Below are 18,710 nucleotides of genomic sequence, written 5' to 3'. Positions count from 1 at the left end.
ACATATGCAGCTAGAGACAAGAGCTCCAGGGTTCCGGTTAGTACATCATGTTGTTCCAACAATAGGGTTGCAGATCCCTTTAGCTCCTTGGGTACTTTCTCTAGCTTCTCCATTGGGAGCCCTGTGATACATCCAATAGCTGACTGTGAACATCCACTCCTGTGTTTGCTAGGCCCCGGCATCGTCTCACAAGAGACAGCTATATTTGGGTCCTTTCAGCAAGATCTTGCTAGTGTATGCAATGGTGTCAGTGTTTAGAAGCTGATTATGGGACGGATCCCTGGATACAGCAGTCTCTAAATGGTCCATCCTTTCATCACAGCTACGAACTTTGTCTCTGTAGCTCCTTCCCTGGGTGTTTTGTTCCCAATTCTAAGAAGGTGCACAGTGTCCACACTTTGGTCTTCATTCTTCTTGAGTTTCATGCGTTTAGCAAATTGTATCTTATATCTTGGGTATCCTAAGTTTTGGGCTAATATCCACTTATCAATGAATACATATTGTGTGAGTTCTTTTGTGATTGTGTTACTTCACTCAAGATGATGCCCTCCAGGTCCATCCATTTGGCTAGGAATTTCATAAATTCATTCTTTTTAATAGCTGAGTAGTACTCCATTGTGTAAATGTACCATAATTTCTGTATCCATTCCTCTGTTGAGGGACATCTGGGTTCTTTCCAGCTTCTGGCTATTATAAATAGGGCTGCTATGAACATAGTGGAGCATGTGTCCTTTTTACCGGTTGGGACATCTTCTGGATATATGCCCAGGAGAGGTATTGCTGGATCCTCCGGTAGTACTATGTCCAATTTTCTGAGGAACCGCCAGACTGATTTCCAGAGTGGTTGTACAAGCTTGCAATCCCACCAACAATGGAGGAGTGTTCCTCTTTCTCCACATCCTCGCCAGCATCTGCTGTCACCTGAATTTTTGATCTTAGCCATTCTGACTGGTGTGAGGTGGAATCTCAGGGTTGTTTTGATTTGCATTTCCCTGATGATTAAGGATGTTGAACATTTTTTCAGGTGCTTCTCTGCCATTCGGTATTCCTCAGGTGAGAATTCTTTGTTCAGTTCTGAGCCCCATTTTTTAATGGGGTTATTTGACTTTCTGGAGTCCACCTTCTTGAGTTCTTTATATATATTGGATATTAGTCCCTTATCTGATTTAGGATAGGTGAAGATCCTTTCCCAATCTGTTGGTGGTTTTTTTGTCTTATTGATGGTGTCTTTAGCCTTGCAGAAGCTTTGTAGTTTCATGAGGTCCCACTTGTCAATTCTCGATCTTACAGCACAAGCCATTACTGTTCTATTCAGGAATTTTTCCCCTGTGCCCATATCTTCAAGGCTTTTCCCCACTTTCTCCTCTTTTCTTTGAAGGAATTATTAGTTCTATTGCCCTGGGGTGTGTGGGGGTGTGTCTGAGAGAGGGGCAAGAAGAGGAGAGGGAGAGAGGGAGGGAGGAGGGAAGGGAGGGAGGGAGGGGCGGAGGGAAGGGAGGGAGGGACGGAGGGAGGGAGAGAGAGAGAGAGAGAGAGAGAGAGAGAGAGAGAGAGAGAGAGAGAGAGAGAGAAATGCATCCATGTTGAGTGGCTCACAACCACCTATTATGAGCTCTGGGGTGCCAACATTCTCTTCTGTCCTCAGAAGGAACCCTTGCACACATGGCACACACATACACAAGCACACACAAACACATGCGCGTGTGCACATGTGTGCGAACATGCACATACACACAAATAGATAAAATAATAAACTCAAAGATCTGGGGCCTTGTGAAAGGGAAGCCGTTTGTCAGGAATGCTGTTGTAGATGTTGGGAACCGCCCTCCCCTCTCTCTCTGCTTCCTGACCACAGTAAGAGGGAGATTCCCCCACCGTGTGCTCCTCTGGTGAGAGGCTATGCCATCACAGACACAAATCAGCAGTGTCAGGTACCCACAGCTGTACCATCCTGGCAGGAATAACGTTGCCGTAGTGAGAGCCCTACGCATTTCCCTTTGACCATCAGAGCAGCAAAGCTGCATACCAAGTTGCTGGTGGAGAAGGAGAAGGCTGAAGCCCGGTGCCAGCCAGGAGGGGAGCTGGTCTCCTGGGGAGAGGTTGTGTCAGGGTGCTGCTCATGGGAGACGAGCTGAAACGTGTTGTCAGATGAGAGCATGCCTCCATGGGGACATGTTGCTGGTCCTCTCTTTAAACCTAAGCTTCATGCCAGGACCCCAGAAGATGGGCTTAAGAGGGTCAGCAACCATCTTTGTCCCTATCTCTGATGTGGTTACATTGGCTAAACCTCCAGTCTCTGCTTTGCACCTCTGTATCCTGCATTGGCTGGACGTGGCTTGGTAGGCTGATCAAGAGCCTGGGCTTCAACCCTCACTCCAGGAACAAGGCCTCAGAGACTGCTGCAAGACAGGCCTTTCCTCCTAAGTTGCTTTACTCAGGTATTTGTCACAGTACCGGGAAACCGATTGGTACAGTGTGGGAGCCTGCCAGCTTTAAAAGTCTGTGGCTCTTATACAAGTCCACATGTATGGATAGACAAGTGTTGATGTGTGTGCAGGCAATGCTCTTAAATTGAGGTTGTTCAGAGGTATTGTGTTCTTTGCCATGCATGCATGCATGCATGTGTGTGCGCATGTGCATGTGTGTATGTGCATGAGTGTGTGCATGCATGTGCATGTCTTCGCATGTGCATGTTTGTGTGCACGTGTGTGCATGTATGTGTTCATGTGTGCATGTTTGTATGTGTGCATGTGTATGCGCGCGCACGTGTGTGTGTGTGTGTGTGTATGTGTGTGTATGTGTGTGTGTGCATGTGTTCGGGACTACATGTTTGTATGTGTGCCAGTGCATGTGTATGTATGCATGTGTGCATGTGTTCAGGGGTGCATGTTCGTATGTGTGCATGCAGAAGGTTGACACTGAGTGTTGTCTTCAGCTGCTTTCTACTTTATTTTTCTAAGACAGGATCATAAGACCTGGAATGTGACAACCATGCTGGGTGAGGCTGGATGGCCAGTGAGCTGTAGCGATCTGCTTCTCCGTCCCCAGAGCTGGCGCTGTGGGCGTGTGCCAATGCACTGCCTCTCTACATAGGCGCTGGGAGCTAAACTCAGGTTCTCTTTACTATGCACTCTCTGTACCATGCTTAGATTAACTATGAACTTGACACAGCCTAGAGTCACCTGGGAAGGGACTCTCCATGGAGGGATTTCCAAGATCAGATTAGCGTGTGGGCAAAGTGGCATTGGGAGTGGGGATGTGTCAACATGTACATGTGATTGTGGATTTGTGTACATAGGTTCATGTCTGTGTGTGCAGTGTGCATTTGCAGGCATGTTTTTAATGCACGTTTGTGCATGCATGTGTATGTGTTCCTGTGTATACATACATAAGATGCTTGTCTATGCACACATGCAATTATATGTAGTGCATGTATGTGTGCCTGCTCAGAACTCCCTATAGAATGAGAGGAGCTCAGGGCTCGGGACCTTTACATTCTCACATTCTCTGCCCTGATGCTTTCGTGTTGTCTTCATTGACAGTGGCAAAGTTCACCCTGCCCTCCCAGGCCACCTTGGGGTCTCCTTGTACCACTTTCTACTAGGTTTGAGTTGGGCTGTCAGTTCTCAGCCTACGAATCTCAGACACAGTTGTTTCCCCTCACAAGACCGGGCTCTCCTTGCAGGCTTCTGAAGCGGCAGAATAGGTGAGCTCTGGAGTCTCCGTTCCCACCCAAATGTAGCGGTCTGACTGAGGACTCAATATTTCTCAAGCAGGTTGCACTTACGAAGACGCTGCTCAGCTCTAGTCAAGGGTATATATCCCATCATCTCCTGTCTGCATCCATAAAAGTCACCACAAGACTAATAGTAGATCTTTATTTAAAATAATTTCTGAAATAACAGGGAATCACTGTGTGCTGCTCTGGGTGGCAGCATTCTTAGAGAAGGACAACCGAGGGCTTCCCTCTGCAGGGAGCAATGCAATCACAGACCTGGCATCCCTGTGGAGTCACTGTCTGGCACACAAAGCAGACCTGGGGTACAGGGAGGACATGTCCCAGCACACACAGAGACAGGTTTTTATGAATGGCTGGCTGGGGTGTTTACTGGAGAGATATTCGGTTCCGCATGAGGTATGTGGTGTTTGCAGTCAGTGGGAGGTGGCGAGGCAGCTTGGGTGCTCCTTGTACTCTGCTGACCAAGGGTCATAGGTAAAAGCACACAGGGAGCCCAGCTGCCAGGCAGAAGGGGCTCGGAGCATCAGAGGCAGCTTGTAGAGAGACCTAGTTAAGGATAGATGCTTGAGAAGGACCTTGGCTAGTTTCTGACCTTGCAAATTTAGTGGGCATTCATAGTCTAAATCCTCTAGGGAGGATCCTCTTGCCATCTGCCCTCCTCAGTGGCCCCAGAGGAGAGAATTAATCTTGATAGCAAGACACAGTTTTTACTAGATGAGAGCCCTGGTCAATGGCCACATGTGACTCTGCACATGGGAACCAGTTTTGACTTTCTGAAGGGAGACAAAGCCCATTCCTCCATTCTGCTCAGTCATATCCAGATAACGGTCAGTCCCAAATCCCTGGGAAGGAGAGGCACTGCTAGAGAGGCCAGGAAGAAGGCAGAGGCCTCCACAGACTTCTCACACATGCTCCCTGGTCTTCGAGGTGGCCTTTCTATAGCCCTGGGGACAGGGGAAGGTAGGCTAGGAGCTCAGCAGAGAACTTTTTGCTCAGAGCAGACAGTCCTGTCTCCATAACTATACAGTGGCCCTTCCTCTCCTGACTAAATCTACAGGTGGCCTGACCCACGGGACTTCCTCACCAAGGCTGTGTTCTGCAGGTCTTCTCAATGAATTCAACATACAGGGATTTCCTCTGTCCCCTTCCTTCCCTTCACAGGACGGTTGATCTACTAACACAATTCCAAGACACACCGATAGCTTCTAAATACTTCCTAACCATGCTCTAAGCATAGTGCCTCCCTATCAAAGGCAGTGGTTCCCAACCTGTGGGATGTGCCCTCATTTCACATATCCTGCGTACCAGATATTTACATATCCAATATCTTGAATATCAGATATCTACACTACAATTCATCATAGTAGCAAAATTACAGTGACGATGTAGCAACAAAATAACTTCATGGTTGGGAGTCGCCACAACTCGAGGACCTGTATTAAAAGGTCTCAGCATTAGGAAGGTTGCAAACCACCGGTCTAAAGAGAGGCACCCATTTCACCATCGTCTCTGTTCATTGAGCCCACCACCAGCAGGGACTCCTGTACCATCCCTGGCTGTGAATGTCCCAGTGTCTCAGAGGCGAAGGTGAGATGCTCCCATCTGTACATGTCCCTAGACCTAGATGGAAGGCTATGCAGCCTTTGTAGCTTTTAGGTCCTCAGCAAAAGTGCCGTGAATGGGTGACACTTGGTGTATGGTCAGTAGTTAGCCAAGGCTAGGAGGACAGAGGGGGAATTCTCAGCTCATGTGTCCTCAGCTCAAGGTCACAGTTAGCAAGGCTTCCTTGTGGGGAAGGTCACATCTCTGGTTTTATGGCGAATGAAGATTCCATTCAGAAACTCATCCTGAGATGGTCTTGGTCACCACGCTGCCATCGGCTCCAGTAGGCATGTGTCCCCCCAGGATTCATGTGTTAAAGACTTAGTACCTAGGTTCACTTAGTACCTAGGTGTTTGGAGATAGGGCCTTGGTGGTGGGGGGGATGATCCAGATGAGGCGGGGTCCCAAGGGGGGGTCTGGGATGGTAAACGGGGCTCATAAGGGGACAGACCTGAGATGGCTCACCCGCTCTGTCAGGATACCACGCTGTGTAATCATTCAGGAAGGCCCCTGCCTGGCACTGCACCATGTGTACTTGAACATTTGGTCCCCAGCTGTTGGCATTCAGTGTCTGAGAGGCCTGTGGAATCTTTGGTAGATGGGTCTGAAGGAACTGGGTCACCGGAGGTGGCCTTTGGGGCCTTATAGCCTGGTCTCACTTCCTGTTCATTCTTTGTTTCCTGAGTGTGGATGCCATGTGACCTTCCAGCTTCCTTTTCATGCCACCAAGCCTTTCCTGACTGTTGTCTTTTCCACCATGATGGCCTATCCCCTCCAACTGTGAGCTCAAATAAGCCTTTCCTCCCTTAAATTGCTGGTTGGCAATTTTTTAGTGGCAGCAACAAGGAGTCCTGGATGCATTCCCTCTGCAGAGAGGGGAGTCTGACCCATGCTTGACATACTTATGCTCAGTTGCAGAGGATCATGGGAGCTCACCTCCCCCCGCCCCCCAGCAGCCTCCACACAGAATGTTATTCACACCTCCCCCTGCAAACACACGATGGCAGACTCTGAGTCACGCTGCAGGGAGGTGGACTCCAGGGGCGTGTAAGCCAAGCCAGCACATCTCAGCATGTCATCCACGTAGTATCTCTGTCTCAGCGCTGAGAGTAAAACCAGTGTCCAGGCTTGTCATTGCCCTTAACCACCTTCCAGCTTGCCTACTGCACCAGTGAGGTTTCTCCTTATGTCCTTTGCTGGAGTGGCAAAGCACTTTTCTTTTCTGATCTTCAGGGGACACTGAAATCCTGGACCCAGAGGAACGGAATGATGTCAAGAGAATTTGGAAATGGCTCCCAAACGTGACCCATAGCGAAGACCACACAGATGGAAACAAAGACCAGAGAGACGACTCCACAGGCCCCAAGGTCTTGCTGCTTGTCTGTCTCTGGGCAGCAGGCCTGTTGTGAGGGTGAGTCCTGTGCTTGCTTAGCTCTCACTCCGGGCAAAGGGAAATGAAACTCTGAGAGCCAGTTCATCTGAATGAATTTCCTATGATCGCTTGGGAACCCGTGGTGCGCACGGACAGGCACCGGAGCTGTTAGTTAACCACGTCGTAGTAGTAATTGCGAAGCCGCAGTTCCACAGCTGTGAATCCTGGCCTGTTCTCCACACTGAAGAAGGAAGAGAGAGCTGTATTAGTGTTTCTCCATAGGCTCATGGAAACATGATAAAGTCGCCGTGTCCCCTGGCAGTGGTGAATGCTGCTCACTGCACCTGCCTCCAGCAAGGTCAGAAATGTCTCTTCCTGCTCTAAACTTACAGAACTCAAGCCTGCATTTTATAGCATCCTGGGGATCCATGTCCTTGTGAGCCAGAAGAGTTTTGCACTATGGTACAGAATGTCTTCTGTGTCTGAAGGCCAGAGGACAACCTTGGTGTCCTTCCTCAGACACTATCTACCTTGGTTTTTTGAGACAGGGTCTTTCAATTGCCTGGAACTTGTCAAGTTGGCAAGGCTGGCTGACCAGAAAGCGTCTGAGATTTTCCTGTCTCCATCTTCCTTGCTGGTGCTGGGACCACAAGCACTTGCCACCAGGCCTGGTGTATTTTATATGGGTTCTAGGGACTGAAGTCAGGTCCCTAGAGTTACACAACAGTAACTCTTTACCAACAGAGCCATCTCCTTAGTCCCTTGGCTCAAAATCTTAAGAGGAGAATATGGACACAGCTGTAATATACCATACCCACGTACAAGCTGGACTTTCAAGGAGAGGGGGTATTGGTTTGTGCTCTTGCTAGAACTCACAGATTTCTGTGGCTGTGGTCTGGGTCAGAGCCCAACCCTGTGCATCCTAAGTCTTTGCTCAGCAAGTCTGTGCTGTCGTCTACAGGTTAGATGCTGAGGCAAGCAAGCGATGAAAGGACTTAACTGTAGCTGCCGGTTTGTGCCTGGGATCTGCCTGCCTAGAGGACTGGTCTGTAGCTGCTGCTTCATGCCTGGTGTCTGCCTGCCTAGCGGACTGGTCTGCAGCTGCTGAATCATATTTGGTGTTTGCTACAGGGCTGAACTGCTGACCAAGAGGATCAAGCTTGCCCCTCCCCCAAAGAACTATTGCTGAACAGGTCCACTTCCCCCATATCCGAATAACTTTTATCTTCTACTACCTCTGCTGAGTGGCGGGCTAGAGGGGAGGTTGAACCTTTATTAAAAATATGTTGCAAAAAATGTATGGCTACATTCAAGGTCAGCTTTCTAACATCGAGTACCTCCCTAGCACCAAACAGCTTTATCACCAGTGGCTGGGATCCTCCCCATAGGTAGGGCAGAGCATGTCCAGTGGCTCACAGTGGATTCACGCTCTCACCACGTGCATGGTGTCTGTCCTGCTCAGGGGATGGAGGGGAAGGCAAAACACACTGTACCCAAGAATAGGGATGGGGCTTCCGACCCTGTGGGCTGAGCAGTGGTGAATGTGGCAAGTGGCAACCCTGCACCACTATCGGGAGACTTCTGGTACTGAGGTGTCTGTGGTCAGCAAGGAGCATCTAGCCTCGATGTTAGGATTCTTGGAAGCAGGGATGCTCCCAGACATGTCTGAGTTTGTCGAAGGCAAGAGTGTTCTAGATGCTTGAGTTGACATCTGGGATTCTGTGATTTCTCCCAATTCACATCATAGTCTCATAAGATTGTAACAGCTGGCGACTTTGCAGCTGCCCTAGTTTGCTTACGTATGCTTTATGACATCCCCACAGTTACAAAATGCATATAGTAGTATGCCTGCCATGAAACACCATGATTGGCTAGTAACACAGCCAATCTCTGGCACCGCCTCCTGTGATGATTTACATAGAAGGTGGCACATTCCTGATGCATCAAGAGAACTCACGCTTCATTTTAATACCCAGTGTGATGGCTCAAATCAGGCATCCATCTTGGTACCCTCTAGGTGTTTGTCTCTGACTCCAGTCCCTGGAAGATACATTCCCAGTTACCCCGACGTGTGATCTCCACCCGAAAGGGTACAAATGTGCCTGGCTACTTGCCATGCCATGATAACTGCCTTTTTAGGTTCTGTAACTTGCTTACGCAGATACCTGAAGATTGTTTGAGTCGCTTTAGCCAATTAACTTGGCAGAACAGACCAATTTTTGGTTGCCTGTTTAGATATGGGAGGTCTTCCCATGGTTTTCCTCTTAAAAAACAACAAACAAACAAACAAACAAACAAAAAACCCTCAACAACAAACCCTTCCTCGTACCCCTCCTTCACAGCAATTTCAAAACTTGGCTCCGAGATTGTTCATCCTGCTGGCAGCTAATCGATGCAGCTTTTAATTATAATTGGATCGAGCCTGTGGTCTCTTCCCAGGGATCACAAACTCCATAACAGCAGCTGTGGCTCGTTTTAATTGTCAACTCTATACAGTCTGGAACCGCTTGGGAAGAGAGGCTCAACAAGGGCCTGTCTACAACAGGTTGGCCTGTGGGAGAATTGTCTTGATTGTGTGAAGACCCAGGCTACCACGGGTTGCCGTTGGACCAGGGAATCCTGGACTTTCTAAAAAAAGGAGAACTGAGCACCGGATGTTTCTCTCTCAGCTCTCTGATGTGTTGTGAGAGCATCAAATGGGTTAAGTTTCCACCGCCCTGACTTCCTTGTGAGCATAGACTGTAACCTGGGGTTCTGAGCTGAAATATCCTTCCCCTCTACGTTATTTGTTGGCCATGGCATTTTATCACAGCGGCAGCAATGAAGCAAGGACAGCAGCCACACAGCCCACTTCTGGAACCTTCGGGACAATGGCGGGAAGGGCTGGGCACTCACTCGTAAGTCCAGCACAGGTTCATCAGGTCGTACATCTCTCTCGGGCATCCTGCAGGGCACCCCATCCGCTCTCCTTTCTCCAGCATGGCAGTCACTTCGCTCCCTTTCATCCCCTGAGATGTGAAAATGCACGCAAGCTTTCAAAACACATACAAACAAGAGTACTTCACCCGAAGACACACTGGGACACAGACACAAGCTGTTTGATTTCAAGTGACATCAGTCATAAGACTCGGGGCCCCTCTTCTGGAATCTGAGAGTCAGATGTGGCTGCCCAGTGAGAAGGGCTGGGTGTGTAGGGGAAAGGGGAGGCTCTGGAGTTTCTGTTCTGATTCTTCATTTAGGGAATGAGCTTTATGGGACGCTTCATTTGTGACAACCCACTGAGTGACACCCTAGGATCTGCCTGCACCCAGGAACCCACACCTCCACACCTCCCACCTCCTATCCCCCACCCCACACACGGGATAGTTCAGGCTGCAAAGTGCTCACCTGGCAAGCACAAGAACCTGAGTTCAATCCCCTAAACCCATGTAAAAATACAATTGTGGTATTGAATGTTTGTATGCCCAGTGCTGGGTATAGAGACAGGCAGATCCCTGGGGCTCACTGGCTAGCCAGCCTGGCCTATTGGGTGAACTTAGGCTAATGAAGACACTGTCTCAAAAAAGCAAAGTAGATAGTCCCTGAGGAATGACACCTGAGGATGATCTCTGGTCTACACACACACACACACACACAATGTGTATGCACATACACAGGTGTGCACACACATGAGAACACACACGGTTACAACTAAAATACTTGATGTCATCCATCCGTATCACCATTTCCATTTAACTCTCAGGAAGGATGGCCTGTGCCTGGTGCACGTATGTGTGTAGCACAGTGAGAATGCATTCACTCAGTATCACATGTCACTCTCAAGTGAGTGCAAGTGTAGGTGAGGTCCCACTAGCTGCCCACTGTTAGAAGGTGATGGGAGACCCCAGGCTGTCCTCAGATTCCAGGGGTTCAGGGTTTTGTGGTAATAACCCTATACTGAGGGATGGTTTCTTAAGTCCAAGAGGCTGAGACACAAAACACACAGCTAAGCATGGCTCACTCTGTATGGCTTCTGCCCATAGGAGAACGCTTCCCACATCAGGACTCCGAAGCTCCAGACGTCACTCTTACTGGAGAACTTGTAGTAGTTGATGCATTCGGGGGCATACCACTTCACGGGCCACTTCCCGTGGGTCTGGGCCTGGAAGCAGAGTGGACACTCTGTGATGTGCTAAGTCAGGTGTGCACACCCCGATGCACAAAGGAGCTGGGTTTAAGGAGTGGGCTAGGAAAAAGCCTCTGATGAAAGTCACAGTGTCAATTCAGTGAAAAGGACTCAGAAAATCTCTCAAGGATCCACCAGTTTTGGGGCCAAGGAAGTGGCTCAGTTAGCAGCGGTTTCCTTTAACACGCATAAAGCCCCCAGTAGTTCTCAGCCTGTGTAGTGACCCTTTTGGGGGTCACATATCAGACACCCTGCATATCAGTCGCAAAATTACAGTTATGTAGTAGCAATGAAAGATTTTAGGTTGGGGGTCACCACAACACGAGGAACTGTGTTAAAGGGTCATAGTATTAGGTATAACCCAATTCGTGGTGGTGAATGCTTATAACCCCAGCACTCAGGAGACGGATGCCAACCTGGGCTACATGAAACCCTGTCTAAGAAAAGAAAAATCAGTTTGTTTTGGTTTGTATTTTTCAAAGCAAGTTGACACAAGCATTCAGGGCCAACAAGATGGCTCAATGGGTAAGGCGCCTGCTGCCAAGCCCAAAGATCAGAGTTCGATTCCTCTGATATACATGGTAGATGGAGAGAATCAACTTCTGTAAGTTGTCCTCTGCTCTCTATTAGAACACTACGGCACACATGACTCCATAGACAGAGCAAGATACGTAAATGTAAAAACGAAACAAAACAAACAAAAAAACCACCACCAACAACAAAAAAACTCAACATAAGATCCTAGTCTGAAAAAGACTCCAGTTGAGAATTTTTGGTTTGTGTTTCTTGATGGACAGAATCGATCTTAAGAATACTTTTCTCCGGGGCTGGAGAGATGGCTTAGTGGGTAAGAGCACCGACTGCTCTTCCGAAGGTCCAGAGTTCTAATCCCAGCAACCACATGGTGGCTCACAACCATCCGTAACGAGATCTGGCGCCCTCTTCTGGAGTGTCTGAAGACAGCTACAGTGTACTTACATGTAATAAATAAATAAATCTTAAAAAAAAAAGAATACTTTTCTCCAAGGTTACTAGTGAGATTTCTACCATAGTAAAATACAGAGAGCACACATTTATCTTTCTATGTCTTTATAACCTGCAACCTTAACTATGCATGGAGCTGTCCCCTCAGCTGCTCTGTGAGCCTGCACCGAGCTCTCAGCCTGCTCCGTGAGCCTGCACAGAGCTGTTCCCTCTCCCTGCTCTGTGAGCCTGCACCGAGCGCTCCTACCTTGTAGTAGTTTTCATCAGCACGCAGGGCTTTGGAAAGACCGAAATCGCTGATCTTGGCATAGTGCTGCGTGACCAGAAGCACGTTCCGCGCAGCCAGATCTCTGTGCACAAAGTTGCACTCTTCCAAATACTTCATCCCCATGGAAACCTGGTGAACCAGCTCTATGATGTTCTTATCCTTAATGTGCCTAGAATCACACGACATCATTACCAAGAGTGGATGGCGGCCATTCCAAACACACAGCCGTGTTCCCCGAGTACATAGAAGAAGGGTCAATCCACTCGTTCCTTCTTTGTTGACAACAGGACAGGCTGGGAAGATGACTCAGGGCAAGAACAGTTGCTGCATGCACAACCTGAGGACCTAAGTTTCGATCCCCAGAAGTGATGTGAGAAAGTTGAGTGTGGTGACATGTGCTGTAATCTCAGCACTGGGAAGGGATGGAGACAGGAAGAGCCAGAGGCTTGCTGGCTATCGGAATAGCCAAAACCACACCAAATCAAACCACGACAAACCAAATCAGCAGGACTTTCTGTTTAGTGGGAGAACCTTTTGTTTGTTTGTTTGTTTGTTTGTTTGTTTGTTTTTGACAAGGTCTCCCTCTGTAGTCCTAACTAGCCTGGAATAAACTGTGTAGATCAGACTGGCCTCAAACTCACAGAGAGCTACCAACCTCGGCCTCTTTGCTGTTGGGATTAAGGGCATGTGCTACCATACCTGGCTGTGTTTCGAGGGAATAAAGCAGAGAGTGACTGAGAAGGACACACAGTGGCCTCTCCTGGCCTCTGCACGTATGCATGGGCATGCATACCCATGTACATGTGCATACACGTATACACATACACACATGTGCATACACATATACACATACACACACTATATGATGAGTGTGCTTCATTTTCAGGCATGCTTTGAGACGGACAAAAATTCATAGCGCTATAGAAAAAGCTTTTTAGGAAAGCGCTCATCCTGCAAGCAAGAGGACTTGAGTTTGATGCCCGGCGCCCTCGTGAAATAAAAGCCAAGCATGGCGGGCGGCCTGCACTTGTAATCCCAAAGCCGGGTAAGTGAAACGGGTGGATTCTTGGTGTTCCCTGCCCAGAAAGTCTAGCTAAACTGATGAGCTCTGGCCCATGAGGGACCTCTGTCTCAGAGGAAGCAGATGGTATTCCAAGGGATGGGTATGGATTTGGCTTGACCTTTGGCCTCCACCTGCTGCACATGCTCATACTCACACATCCATGTTGGAAATGATGACGAAAAGCTGTAGAAAAGGAACCCCCGGCTCAGAGGAATCGGGGAGTTACTCTATGTTGACCGCAGCATCAGAGCAGCTATGACTGGACCACTGATAACCAGAATCAATGAACTGCTGCTGCCTCTTCAGATGCAGGCACTCAAGACACAGATGGCGCCCCAGGAACTTGTTTGTTCCAGGTGTTTACCAAAGAAGAGTGTTCTGCCTGCTGGTAGGCAATGCCCTGTCCACACACATTGAGGATTTTATCACTGGACAGGGCTAGGGAGGTGCCTTACTTGGTAAAATGTTTGACTTATAAGGATGAAGCCTGAGTTGGGACCCACAGCGCTCATATAAAAGCCAGGTATGCCAGTGAGACCCTGTAATCCCTGGGGCTCTGGGGCTCGCCAGTTTGGCTGAATTGCTGAGCTCCAGTGTTCGTGAGAGACCTTGTCTCACGAAATAAGGTGGAGAGCTAACAAGATAGTTCAGTGGTAAAGAATGCCTTCTGTTCTTTTTATTTTTCTTTTCTTCTTTTTTCTTTCTCTCTCTTTTTTCTTTTTGTTTTTTTGTTTTTAGTTTTTTGTTTTTGGTTTTTTTTTTTTTTTTTTTTTTGAGACTCTGTGTAGTCCTGGCTGTCCTGGAACTCACTTTGTAGACCAGGCTGGCCTCAAACTCAGAAATCCACCTGCCTCTGCCTCCCAAATGCTAGGATTAAAGGCGAGTGCCACCACTGCGTGGCTACACGTACTGTTCTTACAGAGGACCGGAGTTTGGTTCCCAGCACTTATGTTGGGAGGCTCACAAGTGTTGTAAGCCCAGCTTCTAGGGATCTGACAAGCTCCTCTAGCCTCCATAAGTATCTGCGTTGTGTGGCACACACTCACACCAACATACACATAAATAAAAAAAATTAAGTTGGAGACTGAGAGAGGAGAGAGGGTGATCTCCAATATTGACCTCTGGCTTCCACAGAAACACATCCACACAGATGCACACCCTCAAAGAGGTACACACACACACACAGAGAGAGAGAGAGAGAGAGAGAGAGAGAGAGAGAGAGAGACAGAGACAGAGAGACAGAGAGACAGAGAGACAGAGAGACAGAGAGACAGAGAGACAGAGAGACAGAGAGACAGAGACTCACAGACACAGAGAGGAGAGGGAGAGAGCGCTTCCCCCTAGAAATCAGGCCCCGGCACAGCCCAAACCCGGGGAACAGGGCGCATGTGGGGGCAGGGTGGCACCTCATGCACACAACTCGCATGCCCCAGGTCACCTGTTCTGCTGCAGGTACTTGTTGAGCGGCCCCAGCTCCGCCATCTCCATCACCAGCATCCATGACTCCGCCTCGCAGATTCCGATCATGCGCACAATGTAGGGGTTGTCCAGCTGCTGCATGACGTTCGCCTCTGCCAGCAGCTCATCCTTCAAAGCTGGGTCGTTGGCCTCGTTCTTCAGGATTTTCACAGCCACGGTTTTCACAACTCTGTAACACAGATTGTAACGTGTGAGAAACTTTCCAAACTGCCTAGAGGTCCTCTTCTCTGTAGTCACATTGTGTGTGTGTTGGGGGGAGGTGGAGGGTGGGGGGGGGGGGGAGAATGGTGCTGACACACCCGCTGCTCAATGAGAATCTCTTAAAGCCATTCAGAAAAAACAAAAACAAAAACAAAACAACCCAAAAACAAACAAAAAACGGCCATGGGCTGGGGAGATAACCCAGTATAAAAAGTGCTTGCATGTAAGAGTGAGGATAAGAGTTCAGATCCCCAGAAGCCACAGAAAGTGGGATAGTGTCTGTCTGTAACCCCAGGGCTTCTAGGGAAAAGATGAGAGGCAGAGAGGTGGGGCCAGCAGTGAACTCCCAGAGGCGGTTTGAAACGAGGTGAGAGGTAAGAGGTGACATCCAAGGGATGTCCCTTGGCCTCTATATATGTGCTGTGTCAGGAGTACCTGCACACACACACACACACACACATCAAGATAAATGGCTAGTACCATTTTTCTCCTTCTTGTGAAAATTTTATCACAGGTGCAAATTTTCTTTCTTTCTTTTTTTGGGGTTTTGCTTGTTTGTTTGTTTTTGTTTTTTTCGAGACAAGGTTTCTCTGTGTAGCCCCGGCTGTCCTGGAACTCACTCTGTAGACAAGGCTAGCTTCCAACTCAGAAATCTGCCTGCCTCTGCCTCCCAAGTGCTGAGATTAAAGGTGCGCTCCACAACTGCCCGGCAGGTGTAAACTTTCAAATCACACAGAGCTGATGTTTATTCTTTCATTTAAACCACAGTTTGTTTGAATGCTTTCAAGAGTTCAACACGATCTATGTGATATTTTTGTGAGAAATTGAAAAAGATCTGTATTTTCGAAACACGTTGAGGCTTGCTTAAAAGTAACAAAGCCCAGTGGGAGAGAAGTGTTTCTTTCCCTTTAACTCTGAGCTTGCACAACACGTGTGCTTCAGACTGGCCATGGGGGTGCTCACCTGTGAGCCCCAGAGCCCCAGAGGTGGAGACAGGAGGATTGTTAGTTTAAGATCATCTTTAACGTTCTCTGAATATAACACCTGCTCTTTCCATCTGGTCAGCTCTGCCTTTTACAAGAGAGAAGAAAGACCAGCTTCAAATGCTGGTGCTCCTCCATATAAGGAAGGGGTGGAGATGGTCACTGGACTGTCACCCAGATTCCTGGAACTCCGCCCGGTGCTCCCCAGTCATCTGTGTGAGATCCTGTCCTAACTGAACATAGACACACAGTCTTGGGAGATGCTAGAGCATACAACTGTGAAAGCTAACAGGAGCCCGAGAGGAGGCATCTAAGGGACTCTACATCCTATAGAGGCCACCATCCACACTGAGGCCAGACTTCTCAGCGGCACACGCAGCTCCTGTGAGTAACTCCCACATACGTGCCCAGTCACTGGTTCTCCAAATTGGACTTCAGGGATTGTTCTCTGGTTTGTGGTTGGTGCTCTGTATGAAGGTAATGATTCCATACAGTACACAAGGGATTCTTTCTACAGCTGTTCTTTTACAGACAGAGGAACCATGCCCCACTGCCTGTGAACCCCGGTGTAGTGGACAGCAATGGAGTCCAGGCTGAGGAAAGCCCCGAATTGTGAAATATTCAACCAGCTTCAACAAAGTTCCCCTGTTGTGACACACATACAGCCTGCTGCAGTGTCATGTGGTTTCCCAGCTAGGTTCTGCCTACATGCATAAAGGAATACAAGGTTTCTTTATGATATTGCAAATGAGCCTCTGGGCCCAGAATTTAAAAAATAAAAATACATTGTTTTATTTTTTTTTCTTTGAGTCCGGATCTTACATAATCCACTGTGGTTTGAAACTAGCTGTATAGTAGGAGAAGACCTTAAACTTCTGATCCCCCTGTCTCTACTTCTGGGGCTCGGGGTGGGGGGCACAGGTGTGTACCTAACATGCCCGATTCGAAGCACACATTCTGTTCAAGCTCAGAGTTAAAGGGAAAGAAACACTTCTCTCCCACTGGGCTTTGTTACTTTTAAGCAAGCCTCAATGTGTTTCGAAAATATAGATTTTTTTTCATTCCTTCACAAAGCCATCACATGGATCATGCTGAACTCTTGAAAGTATTCTAACAAAATGTGGCTTAAAAGAAAGAACAAACATTAACTATGTATGCTTTGAAAAATTACCTGTGGTAAAATTTCCACAAGCATGAGAAGTTGTTTCTTTTGTTGAACCTTCAAACTGATGAATAAAAACAGAACTAATCAGGAAATGGGCCGTGGGGGGCTCAGTTGGTAAAGATACTCCCTGCCAAGCTTGATGGCTGGAGCTTGATCCTCAAACCACATGCATGTATATACAGGCTCTCTCTCTCTCTCTCTCTCTCTCTCTCTCTCTCTCTCTCTCTCTCTCTCTCTCTCTCACACACACACACACACACACACACACACACACACACACACACCCCTAACAAATACACTAGGTCAAATAATAGAATTAGTGGAACACACGCACACAGGAAAGTACACACAGCTAGTGTGGTGATCTAGAACACAGCCTGTGGCCTGAAAGGAGGATTTAGATATTATCATCACCCTAGGAGCCTCTCTGGGCCCTCCCGGGAACATGGGAGGCTCCATACTGTCATCTCTAGCCACCTATTTTGGCTTTCATAGTTGGGTCTATCATTACATCTGTGGTGTGAGGCAGGGATCTAAATTAAGAAGTTAGAAAAGGTCTCTTGATTCCTCTAGACGTTTAAAAAAGAAAATACCACGTCTTCTAGAAAAGCAGAGGGGAAAGATAATGCCCCACTAATTCTAAGAGGCTACTATTGTTCCGATTGCTGACTGTTTACGGTGGCCCAGGAAGAGACAATGAAACTCCTGGTCTTCCAAGCACTGGGCTCTTTTATAGGTAAGAGAGTATCTCCATTATGAGAATTGTAAGAAAGCAATTGACTGATAACTTCACGTGGTGGTTTAATGAGAAAAACCTCTGTAGGCTCATATATCCGAAGGCTGGGCCCCTAGTTTGGTAGACCTGTTTTGAGAATGTTTAGCAGGTGTGTCCTTGTTGGAAGAGATCTGTAACTGGGGGTGAGCTTTGAGGTTTCTTGCTCTCTGCCTCCAACTTGCAAATAAGATATAAATTCAGCTACTGCTCCAGTGCCATATCTTCCTGCTGTGACGATGTTCACAGACTCACCCTCTAAAACTAAACAAGCCCCCAATTAATTGCTTCCTTTTATAAGTTACCTTGGTCATGGTGTCTCGTCACAGCAATAGAACAGTAGTTAGGACACTTCATGAGCACAGATAGGAAAAATTCTAGGAGAAATACTCATGGGTTATATTCGGTTGCTTATGGAAGGAGATGTAATGAACAAAGGTGAGGGGAGTTTACCCCAAGATGGAGGGACATGTTTAAGATGAAACATGATGAAATCTAATGGCTGTAACTCATCACAGGAAAGAAAGAGAAGCACAAAATGAGCTCAGTGGAGTGGGGGTGGAGGGTGGGGGTGTGTGGTGGGGTTCAACAAAATTCAGCATAGATGCAGGACTAAAGAATTTGCAGAATTATTGGAACAAATTAGCATGTCTTCAGTCTGTCAGACAGCAGCCATCATACAGACAGAAGCCACACCCAAGGGAATGCTGGGATCTCTCTATAACCAGGCACAAGACTTGTGCCAGTTCTAAAACACTACTCTACAATTCTTAGGTAATGCACCAAGGTGAGGACAAACACCCAACGGATAAGGAGTAGATATGGTTTTCTTTAAAAAAGTATCACTATTGGGCTGGAGAGGCAGCTCAGTCTGTAAAGGGCTTGCTGTGAAATCATGAGGACTGGGCTTTGACCCC

At 47.9% G+C, this 18,710-nt stretch overlaps 1 protein-coding gene across 5 annotated transcripts in view; it reads right to left on the bottom strand.

Moving 5' to 3' along the window:
- Window positions 1-3,893: 3,893 nt before the first annotated feature.
- Window positions 3,894-18,710, bottom strand: part of Syk (spleen associated tyrosine kinase) — a 64,977-nt gene continuing 50,160 nt past the window's right edge. For 3 of the 5 annotated variants that reach the window (XM_021180328.2, XM_085831083.1, XM_021180327.3), the window contains 5 exons: window positions 14,632-14,841; window positions 12,110-12,299; window positions 10,714-10,854; window positions 9,609-9,721; window positions 3,894-6,954 (listed from right to left, as the gene is read on the bottom strand). In XM_021180328.2, coding sequence (XP_021035987.1) covers window positions 6,882-6,954; window positions 9,609-9,721; window positions 10,714-10,854; window positions 12,110-12,299; window positions 14,632-14,841 — 727 coding nt within the window. In that variant the 3' untranslated portion in view covers window positions 3,894-6,881. The remainder of the gene's footprint in view (window positions 6,955-9,608; window positions 9,722-10,713; window positions 10,855-12,109; window positions 12,300-14,631; window positions 14,842-18,710) is intronic. The other 2 variants (XM_085831084.1, XM_085831085.1) reach the window with 2 other exon arrangements.

Source organism: Mus caroli, unplaced genomic scaffold (genome assembly GCF_978045245.1).
Source record: "Mus caroli unplaced genomic scaffold, Mus_caroli_1 scaffold_15, whole genome shotgun sequence".
NCBI classification, from domain to species: domain Eukaryota; kingdom Metazoa; phylum Chordata; class Mammalia; order Rodentia; family Muridae; genus Mus; species Mus caroli.
The sequence above is the reverse complement of the archived record's forward strand: the minus strand, read 5'-3'. Positions and strand labels throughout refer to the sequence as shown.